The sequence below is a fragment of the Gadus morhua genome, chromosome 3, assembly GCF_902167405.1.
Source record: "Gadus morhua chromosome 3, gadMor3.0, whole genome shotgun sequence".
NCBI lineage: Eukaryota > Metazoa > Chordata > Actinopteri > Gadiformes > Gadidae > Gadus > Gadus morhua.
In genome coordinates, this window is record NC_044050.1 from 23,514,193 (window position 1) to 23,536,471 (window position 22,279).

The 22,279-nt window shown below is 44.2% G+C and overlaps 1 protein-coding gene across 1 annotated transcript in view; it reads left to right on the top strand.

Moving 5' to 3' along the window:
• The first annotated feature begins 7,862 nt into the window (after positions 1–7,862).
• LOC115540334 (collagen alpha-1(XVII) chain) overlaps positions 7,863–22,279 on the top strand; it is a 25,498-nt gene continuing 11,081 nt past the window's right edge. The window contains exons 1-35 of the mRNA XM_030351507.1: positions 7,863–8,063; positions 8,709–8,756; positions 8,856–8,897; positions 9,083–9,130; positions 9,725–9,874; positions 10,154–10,258; positions 11,286–11,360; positions 11,455–11,535; positions 11,940–11,990; positions 12,239–12,397; positions 12,807–12,890; positions 13,032–13,073; positions 13,770–13,898; positions 14,586–14,930; positions 15,139–15,189; positions 15,355–15,381; positions 15,484–15,510; positions 15,634–15,696; positions 16,388–16,492; positions 16,619–16,681; positions 17,026–17,061; positions 17,147–17,200; positions 17,562–17,633; positions 18,010–18,072; positions 18,209–18,244; positions 18,430–18,501; positions 18,607–18,633; positions 19,168–19,203; positions 19,309–19,344; positions 20,032–20,148; positions 20,701–20,817; positions 21,362–21,442; positions 21,597–21,665; positions 22,029–22,091; positions 22,188–22,247. Coding sequence (XP_030207367.1) covers positions 7,994–8,063; positions 8,709–8,756; positions 8,856–8,897; positions 9,083–9,130; positions 9,725–9,874; positions 10,154–10,258; positions 11,286–11,360; positions 11,455–11,535; positions 11,940–11,990; positions 12,239–12,397; positions 12,807–12,890; positions 13,032–13,073; positions 13,770–13,898; positions 14,586–14,930; positions 15,139–15,189; positions 15,355–15,381; positions 15,484–15,510; positions 15,634–15,696; positions 16,388–16,492; positions 16,619–16,681; positions 17,026–17,061; positions 17,147–17,200; positions 17,562–17,633; positions 18,010–18,072; positions 18,209–18,244; positions 18,430–18,501; positions 18,607–18,633; positions 19,168–19,203; positions 19,309–19,344; positions 20,032–20,148; positions 20,701–20,817; positions 21,362–21,442; positions 21,597–21,665; positions 22,029–22,091; positions 22,188–22,247 — 2,704 coding nt within the window. The 5' untranslated portion in view covers positions 7,863–7,993. The remainder of the gene's footprint in view (positions 8,064–8,708; positions 8,757–8,855; positions 8,898–9,082; positions 9,131–9,724; positions 9,875–10,153; positions 10,259–11,285; positions 11,361–11,454; positions 11,536–11,939; positions 11,991–12,238; positions 12,398–12,806; positions 12,891–13,031; positions 13,074–13,769; positions 13,899–14,585; positions 14,931–15,138; positions 15,190–15,354; positions 15,382–15,483; positions 15,511–15,633; positions 15,697–16,387; positions 16,493–16,618; positions 16,682–17,025; positions 17,062–17,146; positions 17,201–17,561; positions 17,634–18,009; positions 18,073–18,208; positions 18,245–18,429; positions 18,502–18,606; positions 18,634–19,167; positions 19,204–19,308; positions 19,345–20,031; positions 20,149–20,700; positions 20,818–21,361; positions 21,443–21,596; positions 21,666–22,028; positions 22,092–22,187; positions 22,248–22,279) is intronic.

Here is a 22,279-nt window from a genome sequence, read left to right on the forward strand (position 1 = left end):
TTGTTAGGAACCCACAAACCGGGTCCCACTCCAAAACCAATCATCGCAATGTATTAAATATTGAACATTTATACATTTATATTAATGATAAATATAATGATCAATGCAATATTATATGTGTATTCTTTATATATATATATATATATATATATATATATATATATATATATATATATATATATATATATATATATATATATATATATATATATATATATATATGTGTATATATATACATATATATATATGTGTATATATATATGTGTATATATATACATATATATATGTATATATATACATATATATATATATAAAGAATACACATATAATATTGTTGAATAAATATATATATATTTATTCAACAGTGGTTCTGAGCGAGTAAATTGATTGGACAAGAGACATATGAGCTCTGCAGGAGTGCTGATATGAGCGTCCCCCATCGCTCGGACTGTTCACCAAACTGTAAACCAACTGTCAAAATCACTCCGCATTCCAGCTGTAACCAACTTACTTTCACTGACATAACTTACCTTGGACCGAACCTGAACCAGCTTTGCGCCGTAGCCTAAAGATGGATATATTCCCAAATATAACATTTGATTTGATGCATAATCGAGACTCCAGATGTGCCCCGATGTCAGCTTCTGAGCTTGACAGGCTGGAGAGGAGCAAAAATGAAGCAAATTTTATCAGCGCAGCTGTGATTGCCTCCGGCACTTGGCCTGCGGACTCATACCGATTTCTTTTTTGTATATATCCCCTGATATTCTCCTACTGTCCCTAGACGTACTGTTCGCACGCTACATTGCAAAGGCTGGAGCTGGACTAGCGGAATCATGTTGTTTCAGAGCTGGAGTTGTCGTAGTTAACTTTTAGAGTACTATAGAGGGGTCAAAGTAAGCTAAGCTGGTGGTTTGCTTGTTTGGTTTGCGTGGAAGGTTTGCGGGGAAGGAGGGTCAGAGGACCGAGGTTCAGAGGCACGGTTCGCTACTGCTGTGTTTCAACAAAGCCTTCCGTTAGCTAAATGCAGATCTAAAGTTGAACATGAAGGCAGTCATCCACAGATCGATATAACGCTCCCTAATGACTCATATAATGTAGGCAGGCTACTTCAAAAATGCTTTCTATATTAGAGGTGCAGTGAGGTGCACACTTGGTAGAAACTCCAGCACTCCATCATCATAGACATAATGTTTTTACATGTTGGCTTGTATTACTACTAAATGAAGGCACCCATTGCACTCCTTACCATATCTGTAAGGAGGGATCCCCCACTCTGCGTTCCTTCTCAAGATTTCTTCCTTGGTAGAAAGGGAGTTTTTTCTTGCCCTTTGGGGCGCTAGGGCTAGGGAGTTGACATAGCCTGGTCAACAGGTATGGTAAGGAGTGCAATGGGTGCCATGATTTAGTAGTAATACAAGCAAACATGTAAGAAACTGTCAATGGTGATGGAGGGCTGGCAAGTGGGGAGGCTGGAAGCCATCCGGGGTGTCCAGGCATTCATTCACGGTCAGCGTAACACACTGAAACAGAGGCAGAATCATAGTTAGATGAGACAGGATGGAAAGGATCATGCTGAGGCAACCTTTAATGTAATGTATAATGGCCCACAGGTCAAGCCAGCTGCAAGGGACACCCCTAGGAGCCCGATGAAAGAGAAAAGAGGTAGGTTTTCAGTTTGGCTTTGGATTGCTCAGCAAAGTCACCTTCCCTTATTACAGGTGGCTGGTCATTCGTGACTGATAGATAGGGCACCTAATTAGAGTAGACAATGCAACGAAAGACCCAAAACGAAAACTTGTTAAGACACCTTCTATTCATGATTACTCTTTTATATGTTCAGATTCATTCAGCTAAAAACACAAAAGGCTGTATGTCTATACATTAATGAAAATACTGTTTATTCTAACCCGTCTTCAGGGGTTAGCTGAGGTCATCTGAATCTGTTTCCATTTTTATCAGATCTTTGATTTGGAAGATAGTGCTTTTTGCAAGGACAGATTTTTTTTGGTATCCAAATACATCTTCACAGGCATACAGCTCAAATCATCCCCAGGCTGTAAAACAGTGTCAGGCCAAATACCTGTCTGATGCCTCACATATCAAAACACTTTCACCCATGGGCTACACATTGCTAAAGTCACTGGTAAATGAGTCAATAGGTTAAAGGTTCAGCTGTTGATTTGGAGTGTGGTAAACAGAATGACAGTGATTCAGATGAATCCCCTCAAATCTGTAAACAGCTGAATTACAAAGCATTCAAAAATCACTAGCCTATACAGGCCTCATATCATCATATCAAAATAATCAAACCATAGCAGTTAAAAAATAGCCCATATACTTCAAGCTTTCTAAATCAAAGGATGTTTTCAACATATAAAAGGAGAATTGGCATGTTAAAAGAAAAAGGAAGCTTTTTTTTTTTTTTCCACTGAAGAATTTATGCAAATAATGTAATGTAATGCGTTGGTACGAGTCTGAAGATGACTTCAGACGTGTCTGGACAGCTTATCAATTATTATTGGATATTGCCTCACTTTTACAAGATCAAACTAATTGATATATTTTGTGTGTCATTTTTTGTTTATGTCCATGATTGCAGGACACATGCAAGCATTTTACTAACATGCGTTTAGTAAACTGTTTTTAATATAATACACATCAACTGCTACCCTTACATATAAGTGCCCGTTGTGATAGCATTTAAAATATCATCATTAAACATTTTATTTATGATATTTTATATTCCTTAAATTAAAATGTACATATTTCTAAATGAGGATTAGAGTCAAACTGTGAATCAAAGACAGATTTGTCGGGCACACTTGATCCACAATGTTCAGCCAAATGCAAAATATGTGTTTGTTAGCTCATCATTGGCTTCTTGCTTTCATGACCTTTACAGCAAGAAGCCTTTGGAATGGTTAAAGTACTTCACAATATGACATCGCAATTGAGGTTTGTTTACAACCAGAAACTTTTAAAGACATTCAAACATGAATTTTTGTCTAATTTATGAATCATCTGTAAACACATAGATTTCATGTTTGACATTAGATTTTTCAATATGTTTTTCTTCTTTGAATTATATTTTAATTATTATTTTCTCGGTGACCTCCTGTCTTCGGCGTAATTTTTTCATTCAATTTGAGGACAAATGTTCCTTGTTGAATGTGTCTTTACTATATGTTCCTAGTTCTTACAAGGATCCTAGCTGAACATTGCGTTCCAGGTAAGGTGGTGAAGTGCTGCCAAGTGTGTGGGCAGAGCAGTCAAATTGCTGAGTCAAGCGTCACCCAAAATGGACACAAACTCAATATGCACGCAACATTTGACCTCTGATAGTCTCAAGAATCTGACTTTATATTGATAAGGTTGTACAGTAGACCCTAAACTAAACCATTCCTCTGCTAAAAAACACAGTTTATTATTATTATTATTATTATTATTCCAGTTCATTCTGTTGTTCATTAAAATTGCTAAATTATATTTATTAAAAAAGAAAAGTGTGAGGGCCAAATAATGTGTGTGCATTTTAAAACCCAAATGTTGTCCGCTAAACAATTCCAACATGGAAAAGCATATGCGTTTTGCATTTTTTGGTAAATTGAAGAACAGCTTTTGAAAGATAGATTATTCAAATATATTAGATAATATTGCATCAAAGACAAAAAATTCTAACAGAAGCTTGAGCTTTTCAATGATGAGCCTGTCAACTTTTTAGTTTTCGGTAAAATAGAGAGTTTGCTGTTTTCTAATAGTTTTACAGTGAAGTTCAGGTTCAAACTCTTTACCAGAACCACTTAAATAGCCTGAGGTTATGTTTCATGAAGCTCAAAGATCTATACATAATCTATGCATCAACAACACACCTTTGGCCCAACTTGATGTCACAGAACCCACATAATCATCAATATCCCCAGTAATCATATGTTACTCCCCTGTTTCTCCACAGCCACAGGTGTACTTTTTTCATCCATTTCTCCTCAGGCTATTTTTTCCCCTGCTCCTAGACATCATGTCTGTCACCGGTGAAAGTTATAGCCCCTCCACTCTGTCGGAACATGCCCGCAGAAGTGGTGAGTCAGAAAAGAAGTTAATGCATAAGAAAACGTCCGTGCGTCTGTTGCCCAGTTGCACTGTGTAGTATATAACACCTGGACCCGGGTTACAGCTGTGTAAGAAAAAACTTTGTGTGTGTGTGCTTTAACGGTGTAGAGAAGGCTATTAAGGGATCCACCTTCAATTGAAAGATTGTTGTTCAGACAAGCTGAAAGGTAGGCAAACTGAACATTGTTGACTTTCTATCCTATCTGCTTAACCAATTCATACTTGTTGCAGGGATTGAGAATTCAGATGATTTTGATACACTTTGATACGTTTTACTACGCATAAAATCCCTTGCATGTGCAGCATGACTGTGTGTGTGTGTGCATGTGTGTGAATTCGGGCACTTGCTTGTGTGCTTGTGTGTGATCTGTGTGTGTGTGTGTGTTTGTGGTTGTGTGTGTGTGTGTGTGCGTGTGTGTGTGTGTTTGAGTCTGCATGCGTTTGCACGCCTGTGTGTGTTTGGCTGTGTGTGTGTGCGTGAGTTTGTTTTTGTGTGTTATTATGTGTATAAGTGCTATGTGTTCGGTAAGAGAATATAATTGTTTGATTTACGACACCTCTGCAAAACCACACAACCGGAAAATAAATCCATTGTGGGCTGAGAATATACATCCATGCGGCTATTTGTTATTGTGTGGTTATACTGTGGTTATATTGTGTGGTTATACCACACAATAACAGAGGTTCGCAGTTATCTTGATAAAGAGCGGTTAATTCCAGTGGTAAACACTAATATCTTTGGGATTCATTTGATTTGATCTAATCTGGTTAAGAAGTGATTCCTACCCCAGGTTCCACCTATCTTCCATTCCTCTCCCTCAACGTCCTTGTGATGTTGCCAATAACTAACTATTATGTATAGCTCTATATAAAATTAACCACATTCACATTTAACATGCCTCACTTATCTACATTCACATTTATCATGCCTTCCGTAACTAAATACATAAAACATAAAACATAAAAAATACCTATCATAACTACATTCACATTTTGAATTTGCGTAAATGTGCTATTATTATTACGACATATGCGGTTAACCATGGTTTTAGGGTTTGAATTAAGGGTATGTGTTCTATATTTGTAACAACATGTTCATTGTATTTTGGTTCTAGTCTGTACTGTAGGGGGCATTTGCTAGAGAGGAAAAGTTTGAAGTGCTTTTAAAAACATGAGACAAACACAAATTGGTTTGGTATTAACATCAGTGCTATTTCACTGTTCAATGTTGACTCAAGTATTCTATTTGGTGCCCTGTATTTCTATATAAAAAGTACACTACAGCACTATTACACAAGCAAAAAAAAGGAGCAGGAACCAACTTGTGTCCACAAATTCAGTTCTGTCTCTAGGCACTGTCGTGCCTTGCCTTGATCTCTGATCTTTGTATTTGCTCCTGGAGTCTTTGCATACGCTGCGGTATTTCTACAGAAAGGGGCATTCTTTTCACCCTGACTGACGTTGTAAACATTGTGCTCTCTGATCTCCTTTATCCCATGCCTGTATAGAGTGTCCATAATGAGTAGACCTGTAGGCGGGTAAAGAAAATCTGTTCCATTTATCATACGTAGATAGGCCACCACACAGCTGTACAGCTGAACCTGAGGCCTTCAAACCAGTGCGACCCATCCAGGCCCCTGGTGTCTCTTGTAAAGGTGGTGTCGTTACAAAGAGAAGAAATGGACCCATGCCATTAACAATGGACGAGGCTTTTCTAAAGGCGCTCTGTAGATAAACACCGCCCGAGGCCTGGAGTAAAAGTATAGTATTGGAACTATGTGATCCATCGTCAACCCTTCAAACCTCCAGTATTTCTTAAGAACGCCGGCTTTCATGTTGTTCCCATCGTTCACACGGTGCTGCACTTCAATGATTTGATCACAGATAACATGGGATGGAGAATCTAACCACAACAAAGATTGTCAAGTCTGGGGGAGCGGCTGGAGGGAGTGGCAAAGGTAGGTCTGGAGGAATGTGAAGTAAGAACAACAATGTTTCTTCGTGAAGACAGCTTGAGTACAGAGCTTGGTTAATGAGGATCCTTAGTGGATCTATAGGGCTCCAAAGAATAAAGCTAAATACTCTGACTATCTTAATTTCAGAATGAAATATGCATTTTCTTTTTCCTGATTGGCTGAACTTGACATTTTTATGTTTAATTAAGGCACTTAACTGAGGGCGCTTAGTGTTTGACCATCCTTCACTTAAAATTAAACTTGTTCTGTGCTGTTCATAGATATTGTTTGGCGATGAAACAATATTTTATCGAGATTGAAGAGTCTAACTGGTTTGCATCATTTAAATCATGCAAAAAAAAGCATTCATAGCATAGAATATCCACATATAATCAGGCATAATTGTGTTTAAGGACAGCATGTCAAAACATGTTTATAATGTTTTTTATGCATTCATCCTATCTGAATGCAGTGACCACAGAAACGGTAACCACGACAACCAGGTTGACATCACTGCCACCAAGTAAGTTGGTTCGCCGTAGCAAAACCTCAAACGACAGTAACCGTAGTAGCATAGAGCTATAGCTGTAGCCTCAACTCAAGCCACTAGAAGCCGCTAATGAGGAAACTAACTGATTAACTGATCGAAACTTCCATAAGCAGGTTTTTAACATTATTCCTAACATTATTTATGACCATTTCTTCCACTAGAGAGCGTGAGTGTCTCTTCCAGTCAACGGACGGCATCTGGCTGCGGCTCAGGTAGGCCTGCCCTGTGATTGGTCCATCCCTTTTTGGGACAGATTCATTTGCAACCCTGGGCTATGAAACATATTTGAACGTCGACACGAAATCATGGAAGAGAGAGTAGACGTTGCAGTCTGCCTTGACATGTCCAGGCACTGCACTCTCGATGCATGGAGAATGTTCATCAGATTTCAAATCCTACATTGAAAAATCAATCGCCCAGGGACATACTGCCTTTGCCAGTATGATCTTGCAGACTGGGGGGAATAACAAATCGTTGGTAATTATAGGTTGGCTTCCACAGCGATAATCCTTCTGTCTGTAATTTTAAAGGTCAAATTTGAAGGGATGTTCGTTGTTGTTTTATGTTATGACACTTCAAAACCTCAACATTTGTTAAAGAAGAACAGTTCTTGTAGACATTTCACCTGATTACATCTCTCCTCTTCCCCTGTTCCACCTCCTCTACACCTTACGGTCCATAACACCTCATCCGTCTATAAAGTTAATTTCCTGGCATTTGCATTTTTACTACTCCTACTATTCTGTGTGTGTGTATAGATACAGTTTCATACAGTTTTAGTTTCAAATCCTGATTGAACGATTCAAACAACTCTTGTCCTGTTCCTTCTGCTGCCCCACCCTGACTCACCCAATGAGCCGGGTCTCATCTAACCCTGATCTGATCGTATCCCCCAGCTGCAGCTGCAGGTGTCCTGTCTCTGAGCGGGGGCCTCTCCGGGGACAGCAGCTCAGTGTTCACCTCCAGCAGCGGATCCACCTCCACCTCTTACGCGGCTGGAGGCGGCGGTGGTGGAGGTAGTGGTGGAGGGGTTGGCGGAGGCGTCGGAGGTGGTTACGGATCTGGCAAAGGTTCTGGAAACTTGACCGTCACTTCCCTGGGCGCTTCCTCCACCGGCAACGCCTCGGGCGGACGGAGCTCCTCGCTCTCCCGCGGCTCTGATTCAGAGTTTGTGATCGGCATGACTGGAGGAAGTGGAGGAGGAGGAGGAGGAGGAGGAGGAGGAGGAGGAGGAGGAGGAGGTGGTGGAGGAGGAGGTGGTGGAGGAGGAGGTGGCGGAGGAGGAGGCGGCGCTGTCTCTAGCGTGACCAAGACCAGCTACAGCTCGGGAGGGTCCGGGGGCGCACGGCTTGGGTCCACCTCCTCGTCCTCCAAGCCGATGTACTCGCCTGTCACAGAGAGGAAGACCATGAGCATGACGAAGACCTCCCGCTCCGGCACTTACGACGGTCGGTGCGACCGTTCATCAGACCTACCTCATGTCTCCATCTCTTTAAATGTGTTGGTCGAGAAATCAGGGTGTACATTTTTTTTATTTTTCTTCAAAACGTGACAGTAAGGGAAGAGCAAATATTAAACAAACACAAAGTACATCAATCTGCTACTGTTACCCCCTCCTTGAGACTGTTATGTATTGTCAGCTCCACTGCCCTGCCACCAAATGTGTGGGCCATATCTTGCCAAACTGACCCACTACTCACCCACATGCGTGCACACATACACACACACGCACATACACGCATTCACACATACACACACACACAAACATACATACACGCACGCACACACACACACACACACACACACACACACACACACACACACACACACACACACACACACACACACACACACACACACACACACACACACACACACACACACACACACACACACACACACAACTACCAGCAAGAATACATCTTCCTCAGCTGTACACGTTTTGTAACTATCAAGACACAACTTGGCTGAAGGGGAACGTTGTCTCTCTCTGTTCTCCTTTTTTCTTTTTTTTTTCACGTTTGATTAAAAAGAAACAGCTTTTCCTCATGTTTCATTGTGTTCTTAAAATGTACTTTTACTGTATATTTCAGGAAGTTCCAGTGGGAACTCATCCCCTGAATACACCAGGAGAGAATATGGTGACTAATGACCCTTCTCTCTGTGGAAATGCCGTTCATTCTGTACATTATCCAAGTGTTTTCATGTTCGATAAACAACAATGTTGTTTTATGTTTAAGGCTCTTTAAATCCTACCACAAGAGGACGGACGGAGAGCAGAGGTAAGATGGACCACCTGATACCCACACAGAGAACAACAAACAATTCAGTCAGACGCTTCTGCAGCTGCATTCTGTACCCACATGCTGGTTCATCCCTGAGAGAGAGGATGAAAGGGAAGGGGACGCTGATTAGAGCGTCCCCTTCCCGTCTAATCAGCTGTGTCTCGTGTGTGTTTCTGTCTCAGAGAGTGAGATCAGAGCCAGACTCCAGAGTGCTTCTCCTTCCACCAGATGTGAGGCTCCACTCATCCCAACAAGACCTCATACATGTGTCATTTGTACCCAACCCATCCATGCTTCAGTCCATGCATCTATCTATCTGTCAATCATCCATCCATCTGTCAATCATCCATCCATCTGTCAATCATCCATCCATCTATAAATCCATCCATCCATCCATGCGATAAGGGGATGGATGGATATCTGTGTGTGTGTTTGTGCGTGTGCATGTTTGCATGCATGTGTATGTTTGTGTTTGTGTATGTGTGTGAAGGTGTGCACGCATGTGCGTGGGTTTGTATGTGAGTGTGTGTGCATGTGTGTATGTCAGTGTGTGTATCGGTGCATGTGTGTGCGTGTGCATGTTGCTGCGTGTGTATACGTGTGCATATGTGTGCAACCATGGGGATGTATATGACTGTGTGCGTATCTGTGTGTGTGTGTACGTGTGTACGTCGGGTCTTGTATATCTGTGTGTATCGGAACGCGTGTGCGTGTATAGCTGTGTGTATATTGTGTGTGTATGTGCACCCCCGTCAGTGTGTATGCGTGTGTGTGTGTGTGTGTGTGTGTGTGTGTGTGTTCTGACGTGTCTCGCGGCCCCCCAGGGACGGAGCTGGGCGACGTGAAGCGTCTTCTGAGGGGCAGCCGCTCCGGCAGTGTCAGCCCCACCCGATCCCCCACCAGCACGCTGCCCATCCCCACCAAGGCCAGCGTGGACAGCCGGACCCTGTCCGACAGCTCCCAGGGCACCGCAGGTCGGCCCCCCCGCACGCAGCGACTCCCCTGCTCCCCTCTTCTCCCATCTCCCCATCTCCTCTCCCCCTCCTCCCCCCCTTCCTACCATCCTTCCCATCGACCCTCCTCCCCAACTCCCTATCTCCTCTCCTCCCCTCCTCCCCTCCTCCCATCTCCCCTTCCCCCCCTCCTCCCCTCCTCCCTATCTCCTCCTCCCCTCCTCCCCCCCCCCTCCCTCCCCTCCTCCTCCTCCTCATCCTTTTGACGTTGATTGATTGTTGTGAATCCCTTTCCCCCAGGCCAGTACGAAAGCGTTTGGACCGGCGGTGTGAACAGTGTTGGTAGCTATGGTTACAGCACCAACGCAAACAACCTGTCTCCGGTGGGCGCGCTCCGTCCGACGGGTCAGTTCCACACAGGGCTGGGAGAGCTCACGAGTCGTGCAGTTCTTCAGTAGTTTGCTATTGTTCGCTGTGAGCAGCAGCGAGACCCGCTGTGGAATAATATGACGACCTCGTGCACCCATTTTTAGTATGAGGCGATTTATAAGCGGGAATAGATCATGCATGACAATCTATGCTTGAACTATGGCAGCTGAGATATCATTTCCCTCCTCTTCTATTCTCTGTGCTCTATTCTATTATATTCTCTTATATTATTCAAAATGATCTTTGCTTCTTTTTTTTCTCTTCCCCTCCATTCACTTCTATTCTCTTGTCCTATCTTTTCTTCTCTTCTATTTCAGTATTTTCTCTTTCCTTCTGTTCTCTTTTCTTCTCTTCTATTCTCTTCTCTTCTATTCTCTTCTATTGTCTTACCTTCTCTTCTATTATATTATATTCTCTTCTATTATCTTTTCCTTTCGTCTACTCTCTTCTCTTCTCTTCTCTTCTCTTTTCTTCTCTTCTCTTCTCTTCTCTTCTCTTCTCTTCTCTTCTCTTCTCTTCTCTTCTCTTCTCTTCTCTTCTCTTCTCTTCTCTTCTCTTCTCTTCTCTTCTCTTCTCTTCTATTGTCTTATCTTCTCTTCTATCATATATTATTATCTTCTATTCTCTTCTATTCTCTTCTCCTTTCGTCTCCTCTCTTCTATCCTCTCCTCTTCTCTTCTAGTCCACTCTCTTCTATTTCATTATGGTATCTTATCATCTCTTCTATTATATTATATTATCTTCTATTCTCTTCTCCTTTCGTCTCCTCTCTTCTCTTCTAGTCCACTCTCTTCTATGTCATCATGGTATCTTATCTCCTCTTCTATTATATTCTATTATCTTCTATTCTCTCCTCTCTTCTCTTCTAGTCCACTCTCTTCTATTTCATCATGGTATCTTATCTCCTCTTCTATTATATTATATTATCTTCTATTCTCTCCTCTCTTCTCTTCCAGTCCACTCTCTTCTATGTCCTCATGGTATCTTCTCTCCTCTCGTGTAGACACCGGGCTGCAGAGGAACCTGACCCAAAGCTCTCCCCCCGTCAGCCTGGGAATGGCGGCCTCCACCACCTCTGGTGAGCCTCTCTCCCTGCCGTGTGGTGGAGGTCCTGGTCCCCGCACTAAACACAATCAGACGTATAAGCGTACAAACGTTCTTCTCTCTCCTAGGTCCGCTGTACGGAGTCCAGAATAACCTGGTCAGCACAAGTAGCACGGGCTACACTGCAAACGGCATACATCCACATGCAGGTGTGTCCTGAGTGCTTAGCAAACATGACGCTGCACTATTCAATTCTTTAACTTGACTACTTCTTTACATTGTATTTAAGTTGTATGATTAAACCTGTACCTTGTTAGTTTGTCCCAGTAGCAGCCTCTAGTGGCACGAGCTGGAGCTACAGTTAGTCATTGTCAGATTTAGAAAGGAAACTTATTTACGATTCTCATTCCCTTGGTACGGGTGGTTTTCGAAGGAGTAAATTGCTGCAGTAGAAAAGTTAAAGTGCAGATTTTAGATGCAATTATTCATGACTAATAGTGGTGTTTGTGTGTGTGTGTGTGTGTGTGTGTGTGTGTGTGTGTGTGTGTGTGTGTGTGTGTGTGTGTGTGTGTGTGTGTGTGTGTGTGTGTGTGTGTGTCTTTGCCTCTGATAGGTTACGGGGTACAGAAAAATGTCAGCACTTCTGGATATAGCACAGTTGCAAGTAAGTCGTAGAAAATAAACCATCCAACATAAGATAACTTATACATTCAGGAAGGGCTCTATTATATCCATCTCAAGGTTTTTGGTAAAGGTTTTAGGTACAACCTTTATAATTTTGTTTGATAAAATGTTTGTAGAGTAAGTAAAATGTCCTATGTAGTTATGTGTTCACAAACCATTCTTTCGCGACTTTTAATGTGTTTTTAACTTGAACCTCTGCAACTCCATTTCTTCTGTGTGCTTTGACAGTGGCACCCAGCAGTCCCACCAGCGACGATGTCTTCTCCAAGGATTTCCGGTTCACTACCCTGGAAAAGGACAACGCTCCAATCAAGAAGGAGACAGAGCGACTGGTGATGACCAAGGACACCGGCAAGATGTTCAGCTCCAATCCCACCTCCACCTCTGGTACTGATGCTATGACGCCAGCATGGTAGCTAGTTAAAAAACACTGTTAAAGTGTTACTGGTCCGACATGGATACTGGGAACAGCACCCTGTTGATAATGTTACAGTAATTATAGTCCAACATGGTCATAGAAGAGAATTTCAAAATTGGAATCTTTCTTTGAATAAAGAATGACAATCAAATATGAAGCGGTTGGAAAGAAAACATATTATTTTACATTTGATTTAGTATTAATTTTACATTGAACTTGAGATTTAGGCTTACTTTTTAAGACAGCAGACAAAAAAAGTTCAACAAACACTTATTAAAAAACAATGAAATTGATTTATTTGTTTGATTATCTTCCTCTTTTCTATCAGGACAACTTTCCTTTGGTCATCTATTTTAAACATCCATTCTGTATCTCCAGGCTCGTACGCAGAGGACTCGCTGAAGAGAGAGAAGAAGAAGATGTCGTCCATCTCACTGGAGGCAGGAGGAGCTAATGCTAACGGTAGCCTCCTGCGTTGACTCAGCTTCAGAGTTATTTTCTTAACGCATAATGCCAGGACATATTTTCGATATCTACATATTATTGTGTAATTTATTTAAATTAAATAAAACATAAAAAATGCATTTTATTTTTTCTCTAAAGGAACTGCTCAGATTTACACCAAAGACAAGGCGACATATGCAGGTAACCATCCATAATGTGTCTATTATCAGGTCATTAAGTCTTTCTCAATGATGCCTTACCTGTGGGCTGCTGACAACGGGGTTTAAACCTTCAACCTTTGAGCTAGACCAGGAGTCTCAAACTCAACTTACCCTGGGGGCCGCTGGAGGTAGAGTCTGGGTCAGGCTGGGCCGCATCAAGTATTCCACAAAAAAAGTAGCACAACTGACCCAATCTAAGTTAATGATTGGGCTATAATTAGATCACGTTGGCTATGTAATCGCTGAAAACAGGGGACATTTCATAGCGGTTGGTGGAAACCGGGACATTTTAGCGTCCTTTGGCTTTTGTCGGGACTCAGGACACGCAACTCCAAATAGGGACTGTCCTGGCAAAACCGGGACATCTGGTAACCCTATCAAAAGTGATAAAAAAGCGTGGCAAGCCACTCAGCAAAAATGTGCGTTTGACAACAACGCGCGGGCCGCACTAACACTAAACTTTGATGTCAAGTAGGGGGCCACAAAATATCATCCAGCGGGCCTCAATTGGCCCCCGGGCCGTGAGTTTGAGACCCCTGAGCTAGACTATCCTTCTGTTGACGCATTTTCGGCAGCCTCAAAAGATCTCCCTAAAGACCAAGAACACCACGCAGACTGCGCGTAGTTCTTCTCTTATACGCTCCTGCTGGATGTACCTGTTTGTCCCGGTCCTCAGAGATCCAGAAGGACGAGTCGGGCCTGGGAGCCGGGTTCAACTCCTGCTGCAGCTGGTGGAAGTGGCTGCTGGGACTCCTGTTGGGCCTGCTGCTGCTGTTGGGCCTGCTGTTCGGACTCATCGCCCTGGGTAACCCCGCCAGGAGGCCCCTGTCTCTGCACGCCCGTGTTCACCTAACCTTTATGCACAGGGGATTTGTTTCACAACGGTTAGGGGAGCCTTATGCTTGAAGCTAGTCTGAGGCAACATGAACAGTGTGCTGGATAAACTGGTCAACTGTCAGTGTGGGTCACAGTGCCGTTCACAGAGGGGTTCTATTCAAGCACCGTGTTGGGTCCTGAAACGGAGGTGAAAACTAAGGAAAGCTTGAGATCCCCACTGCAGGTGGACCCACAGATCACTGATGCAGGTTGTGAACAGAGAATTATAAGCATGTAATTCAAATGTGATGGCGGCTTTTATAGCCCCCTGTGCCGTTGGCTGAAGGCAAACGGGTTCATGCACTCAGGAAGGGGTGCGTTCCAAAACGGACTGAAACACCAGGGAGATTTACTCACCAACACAATAACGTAGCTCGAGTATTGTTTGAGTAATTCAAACCAAATCCGTCCCTTCTCACATCAATTCAATCTTTTCTCCGTCCAAATTCGCAACGGACCACAACTGACACCGCTGTCAGTCACCATGAGGCCACCAACACGGCGACCAGAGCCACGTCCACGTTTGTGAAGTGTGTTGTTGTTTAATGCGGTCCTAATGACCTCATCTAATCCTAATCCAATCCCCCTGTCTCCTGCGTCCCTCCTCCCCCACTAGCGGAGAAGTTCAAGCGTCTGGAGGACCGCGTGGAGACTCTGGAGAAGGTCGTGGGCGGCGGGACGGCCAGCACCAGCCGCCTCTCCTCCGTCAACATCATCGACCCCTTGGAGTCGTCCTACGTGCAGAAGAAGGCCTTCGCCGGCACCGCCCAGTCGCGCTCCGGCAACGGGATCGACCTGGGGGCCTCGGGGCCCGGGGCCGGCGGCGGCGGCGGCCTGGGGGTCGGTGGGGCCCTGGGGGCCGCTGGAGGGGGCCCCGCGTCCGGAGCCGTTGACAGCGCCGCCCTGCAGAGAGCCGTGGAGCAGCTGGTCCGGGCGGAGCTCCGCTCGGACACCCTGAGAGGTAGAGGGAGGGGGGGGAGGAGGTGGTGGTGGAGGAGGTGTTGGTGGAGGTGGCGGAGGTTGTGGTGGAGGTGGTGGAGTTGGTGGAGGTGGTGGAGTTGGTGGAGGTGGTGGAGGAGGTGGAGGAAGACCTGATGATGATGATGGTGATGAAGAGGTTGCTTTATGACAGTGGAGTTAATCGTAGGGAATGTGTTTTATTTTCCCAGAATCCCTGACGTACTCGATGAAAGGAGCCAGAGGCGATCCCGGAACTAAAGGTATTTCAAACATGATTCCAAAACAAGAATTCAATTGAATTCCTGTTTTGAATTCAACTGAATTCAACATGAATTCGAACATAATGCATTCTCTCTCTTTTCGTGGAAAGAAAAACGGCCAAATGTCTGTGATGTGAGCTTCTCATTGTTATGGATTTTTCACAGGCGATCATGGGTTGCAAGGAGGGAAAGGTCAGTGAGTCCACTGGTTTCCTGCTAAATTTATTCATTATAATGTAAAAGACATCCCATCTTAAGCTAATAACCTAATGATGGTTTTTGGTGATTTTTCAGGTGACACTGGCTTTGCCGGCATACCAGGTCAGTGTGTGAAAATCATAGAATCACAAGTTATAATATAAGCAAGATAAGCAAGAAGGTTTGAATATTTAAGAGTATACTACTCCCTACTGACAACGTGGTGTTGGTCTGGCCTCGCTGTAGGCCCTCCTGGTCAAATGGGCCATCCTGGACTGGAGGGACCACGTGGATCCAAAGGAAGCGCTGGTAATTATCGTGCTTCAAACTGCATTGGCGCATTTGGACCCTATAAGCTCGTTAATAATTCTGTTGATACAGTATGTCTAGACAAATGTCATTCTTTGTGCTTAACGAAACAATTATATTTTCATTAATATCAAAGGGAGAATTATATCAAACTAACAAAGAGTGTACTTATTGAATGAAAATCTCTTATAGAGGAACAGTAGGCTATTTTTCTGCAAAAATATGTAAGTCAGTGTTAAATCTAAGTACTCAAATTCCATCTTAAGTCCAAGGTCCTACGGGTGATGACAAAACCACAGATCATGATTCGTTTTGTTGCTACCCATCTCCGCATATTGAAGTTCCTGATTGACTTTTCTGCCCGACGACACTGATCTGAACACGATTGGACGTTGTTTGGTGGGATGGGCTTAGGCAAGGGGGAAGTTCTTTGCCTTCTATCTTTTCAAATTCAGTCAGTAAGCGGATTCCATCAAAACCGTGCCTACTGCTTCCTTAATAAAAAATAATATGCAAGTTCATTCAACAAAAAATACAATATTTGCTGATATATTGCTTAATTTGGCTAATGATAAAGGCTCACACAATACATTATACATCTGATGTTTTGCTATAGAAAGCAAAGGTCATTGAAGGTCAAGGTCATGACAGTTGGCTTTAACACAAGGTCCTTCTGTTTGCCTTTCACCAGGTGAACCTGGCGCTGAGGGCCCCATGGGCCAGAGAGGCCGCGAGGGCCCCGCTGGCCCCAGAGGAGGAGTGGGGGCCCCTGGCTTCGGGGAAAAGGGAGAGAAAGGCAGGGCTTCGGAGACTTCCTCTATTTTGTCACACGTCATCCCTTCACCGTTCACTTCATGCGTTCACATTTGTTTGATGTGTGTGTGTGTTCATCCTTTTTCATTTCCTACCTTGGTATCAACAGGACTGCCAGGTCTTCTGGGAAGCCATGGTCCTGCTGGCATTCCTGGACTCTCTGGGCCAAAGGGTAAGGTTAAAGGTCATTGTGGGGTAGAAGCCTTACAGGATAATACCCGTCAGGGATGAATCCATCGTAACCGTCTCTCCTGGCTTCACAAACACATCGCTACCCAATCGTTTGTAGAAATCATCAAGATTATTTTGTGTGAATGTGTCTGACAAGTAAAGGTTCTGCTAAAGTACTTGTATGGCTATTCACAGTTTTTACCCAGAAGATCTGTACTGATGAAACGTGCATAGATTGAAAAGACTAAAGTGCTATATAACCATGTATGGCCTGGCCTTATGAGATTTTCTAAGCGTTCAATGTCAGCTAAAACAAATGTCATACCTTTGTCTTCTGCCATGCAGGTGATGTCGGCCCGCAAGGCAATTTAGGAGCCCCTGGTAAGCACCGTATTGGACGTCCGCAGCAGACTGTTGCATTGTGGGAGTGTTGATGGTCATTCGTTGACGTACGTGTCGTCCACAGGAACTCCTGGACCTCAAGGCTTCCGTGGAGAGGCAGGCGCTCCGGGACCCAAAGGTACCCAACCAGAGGCAGGCCTTCTGTCTTTACTTTGTCAGGCTTGACCCAGAGCAGCATTGAAACACAACGTCAAAATAAGGCAATTCCAGTTAACTTCTGACACTGTAGGTGGGTTCTCACAGTGCTTTAAAAAGTTGTTAGCCCTGATGTTAGCAATGGGTATCTTCACAACACCCTATCGCTGGATGCCAGGGGGTGCAGCTCTGCGGAATGTTTGGAGACTACTTAAGTATTGTGTGCCATAAGTGTAACTTATTACAATCGTCTTAACGATAAGTTATGCTTTTAGTGTTCATTTCCATTACAAAGATACAGCTCTGTTCCTTCATTCTCCCTTATGTCTTCACTCTGACTCCAGGCGACCGTGGGACACCGGGACCCCAGGGAAACAAGGGCGAACAGGGGGAGAAGGGCCCTCGCGGCTCTGCAGGTGCGTGCTGGCCGGCATGTGATCACATGATAAAGCTCCAGACATTATACAGAGTGACCCTGAGGTTCACACATTCAAATGTCTCTTTGGGGATTTAAAGCGATAGTTCCTATTTTTTTGGAGCCGTACGTCTTCATGAGATTCATGAGATACTTTTTATTGAATTGTAAGCCAAGGCATTTCACACCGAACACCGGTAAAGGTCGCTAAGGAGCAGGTAGGGGTTAGGTTTCTTTGGGATTGAACCCAGAACGTTTCAGCTGGGAGCCAAACCACTTCAACCATACCACAACTCACTTCCCAAACATGTGGACCGAATTCGAACATAATGCATACAGAGCTGATTTGTAACCGTCCTCTATGTCCCTACCCCCAGGTGAAGGTGGACCAGCTGGGCCACGAGGCCCGGCTGGAGATAAGGGTCCTAAAGGGCCAATGGGTGAGCAGTATTATGTATTACCTTATTTACATAACGGTTCAAACGTTCATCACCTTGTTACCTCCACCATGATGATGTACCAGGATGTGTTGGCGTTACACGTGTAAGACGGGGTCGTTGTGTGTTTCCCCCGCAGGTGAACACGGCTCTGATGGTGAAAAGGGGGCTAGAGGTGAATACTTCACCCTTCTGTTATTCGTGGAGAAAGATAGACAGCTGTAGAGACCTGTGATATGTTTAAATTATGTTTTCCTTCTCTGTGAATTCATGTTTTTAAAAAGTATGAATAACCGAATGAAGAAATGAATTTGAAGAAACAAAAAGCAGATAGTTGAGTTCCTATGCCTGACCCCATAGGTGAGCAAGGTTCGGTCGGGTTGCCAGGTTTGAGAGGACCGTCCGGACCTGCTGGCGATGCGGGCATCCCAGGTACCACAGCCCAGCAGCTAGGCATTAACACAGTGCATACTTCACTACTGGTTGAGATCTGGTTAGATCACGTATTGAATGCTCATAATTGTATTTTGTTTGTAGGCAATACCGGACTACAAGGACCACCAGGTATGGTCACTGTAGCGTGAAAGTGACGTGAAAAAATAACACATAATGCAAAATGCAACTTATAATTAAAAGCAAAATGTTGTTTGTTCGATGCTGCATTCTTGTCCAGGTCTCTTGAGAAATACATTTGTAATCTCAATGATACTATCTGGTTGAATAAAGTTTTATTATCTTATTGGTTTAACATCTGTGGATGGAAAACTGAAGATTCCTAAAAAAAATCTGTAGTTAGAGGCAGACATTTAACAATACTGTGACAAAGGCATGATGTCTATAATATTCATTTCGAAGTAGTTTAGGTAAGAAAGGAGCCAAGTAATCTGTCTTTGATAATTGGTGCTTCTGTAACATGGTGATTTAACGTTAACTTTTACCTATGTTGTTAACTTAATCTGTGATGCTTCTTCTTAAACTATGATTTTAACTTTAAAAGAAAAGTAGTTAACGTAATGTGTCATGCTACTTCTAACCCTACGATTTTAACCTTTCAAGAAAAGTAGTTAACCTAATGTGTCATGCTACTTCTAACCTAAGGTATTGCTGGCAACCCAGGAGTACCTGGAGCTAAAGGTAATGAAAGCAGACAGCCTTTCTCCAGTCAGAACAGAATAAACAGATCTTAACACGACTTGCTTCAGATGCCTTCATAGTAATCACGATGGTATTTCCTCTCAGGTGAAACGGGAGAACCTGGCAAAATCCTCAGTGCAGGTAATAACCAGACCTTAATATATGTGTGCCTATTGGTTGATCTCTCTTCTTTGGTCTCCGTAGCCACAGGGGCGGTAATCTCATAATGTCAATCATGTGATGTGTAAAATCGCTTCTTCCATGGACCTGGGCTGTCATACAAATATCCTCATAACTAATTTATGAATTGTGAATGAATGCTGTAATCAATACATTCCCAACATAAACATACATATTTAGCGTTAGCATGGAGAGTTATGTTGGGTTTGGCTGGGCGATTATCTCATTTTGATTGCGATTTCGATTTTAGCGTCCAACGATCACAAAACTAGTATAATCGATTTTTTTTCTTCTTTTTTTATTTTATTTTTAAATAAATGTTTTATAGAAAGTAACAGAACAGCTGGATACATATCTGTTCATTATTTTAGATTTGTACATTTTCTTTTTGACCATTTTGTGTACTTTTTTAAGGCGAAATCTCAGAGTTTTTTGGGAGAGTCATGCTGAATAAATACATAATATATTCAAACTCAATTATAATCGTTTTAATAATCTCGATTTCAATATTGAACGAAGTAATCGTGATTATGATTTTCTCCATAATCGAGCAGCCCTAACGTTGGGGGGAGCTATACCTTAAAAACATGCATAAAGAATCCCAGTGTTGTGGTGTTGTTGATGTATGTGCTGGCGTGTTTTTTCCAGCCGGATCCAACACCGTGGGAATCCCCGGGCCACCAGGTCCTTCTGGGCCCCCAGGCACCGCGGGACCCCCTGGGCTGTCGGGCCCCATCGGCCCCGCGGGTCTCCCTGGCCAATCCGGTAAACCCACGCCCGTTATCACGTGGAATAATATCACACATTAGGACGGATGTGTCATTGATTGCTCTTCAGTCATGTACTGTATACTGCACACCCTGGCACTTAATGTACGCACTTGTTGTATGTTGTAAGTCCTGGCAATTAAAGGTAGTAAGTGGCAATGTGTAGCATCTTACCCTAGCTCTCTTTGTTGTGCACGGAGAATGAGTTAGGTGATTGTTAGGCCCAATCTCATTTCTACCCCTTACCCCTTCCCCCTTCCCCTTCTACCTCCCCTTCCCCTTCCCCTTCCCCCTTACCCCTTCCCCTTACCCCTTCCCCTTACCCCTACCCGTTACCCCTTCAAAACAAGGGGTAGGGGGAAGGCGAAGGGGGAAGGGGTAGAAATGGGATTGGGCCTTAGTGTTTGGCACTTTGGTTCTATGAACATCCTTACTGTACCGATAGCGATATATTGTTTCTCTTTCTTCTGACAAATGTACTTATTGTAATTCGCTTTGGATAAAAGCGTCTGCTAAATACCCTGAATGTAAATTTGTGTTCTTCAATCAGGACCCAAGGGAGAGCAGGGAGAGCCGGGTGAGAGGGGAGGTAGGGGGGAGGCGGGGAGGCCTGGCGAGCCCGGAATCAGTGCCAGGACATCGGAGACCGTCAGCTCCGCCCGGACCAGTGAGTACCAGCACCGGGGGGGGGGGGGGGGGGCTCGGGGTGACACGCACTCTGTGGATCCCACACGGGAAACCAGGGGAGAACACACACAACGTAAATGTAGGCTAACCTTGTTAGCTCGTTTCCTGGTTGTATCACACCACATTCCCTGTGCCACGTTAGCCCGTTGCTAGCGGTCAGTATGGTAAACAAGGCCGTGGATGGGTTACAATACACTGGATCTTATCGTTAGCCTCATAGCAAAATTGCCTAAGTCATATTTTAAGGTTCAATTTACATTTAGCGTCTAAGTCAAATAGATGACTATGAGGAGGAGGGTGATTATTGAATTTAAAAAGCACCCTGATTGGCTTAGGATGTAGCCAAGGAGGGTCATTGAATCAGCAGCCTTAGGAGAGTAGAGGTTAGGTTAGATATCACAATTTGGACAAAATACGACTTAGGCAGTTATGCTAGGAGGCTAACTAAAGCACGCATCTATCACGTATAGATTCAATTTGCATGTTCAATGCGTGTTCTTACTTTGCTTATCTTTATCCAACAGGGCAGTCCTCAGTCTCTGGCCCCCCTGGGCCCCCCGGACCCCCTGGGATCCCAGGCCAGCCCGGTCCACAGGGCTATGCCGGTCAGTGGGTCCGCTTTGCTCAGGGGTTAAAGCTTTCATTGCTGAGGGTTGCTTGCTATGCCGTCGTATCCGTATAAACGGTACTGTCACTTTAAATGTGATTATATTACCGTACTAAATCTTTGTGAACATTAAAACAAACCTCTCATTCTAGCTGAAAGCATTCCGGGTGCACCAGGACCAGCCGGACCAGCAGGTCCGGCTGGGAAGGCCGGTAGTCCAGGTAAACGCTGTGCCCTTACATTTTATTACCAAGGGTTGAGGTTCGAAACTCTGAGACCTACTTTGAGTGGCCGCTGGTTACGAAAGGGCTCTCTATGGGCGGCATGTGGCTCAGGAGGTAGAGCGGGTTGGCTGCTGGTAACCAGAAGGTTGCTGGTTCGATCCCCGGCTCCTCCTAGCTGAGTCTCTAGGTGTCCATGAGCAAGACGCCTCACCCTAACCGCTCCCGTCTGTGTTTGAATGTGTGTATGCATGGATGAACGTTATGCAAGGTTGTACAGTGCTTTGAGCGGCCGCTGGTTACGAAGGCGCTGTATAAACGCAGTCCATTTACCGTTGGACCCGTCTGGTCTCTCTCTGCCAGGTTTCGGTCAGCCCGGACCCAAAGGAGAACCGGGGGAGCCGGGCAGCTTCGTCCCCACCTCAGGTACAGAGGACAGAGCTCGGCAGGTCGACTCCATATGGACCTCAGTGAGGGATGCATGTGTACTCAGATAGCTGTGTTCTGTCCCTCGTGTTTCAGAAACCTTCTTCGCTGGACCTCCCGGACCCGCTGGACCCCGCGGGCCTAAAGGATCCAATGGTCAGTGCAACGAAATAACCCGAATAATCACG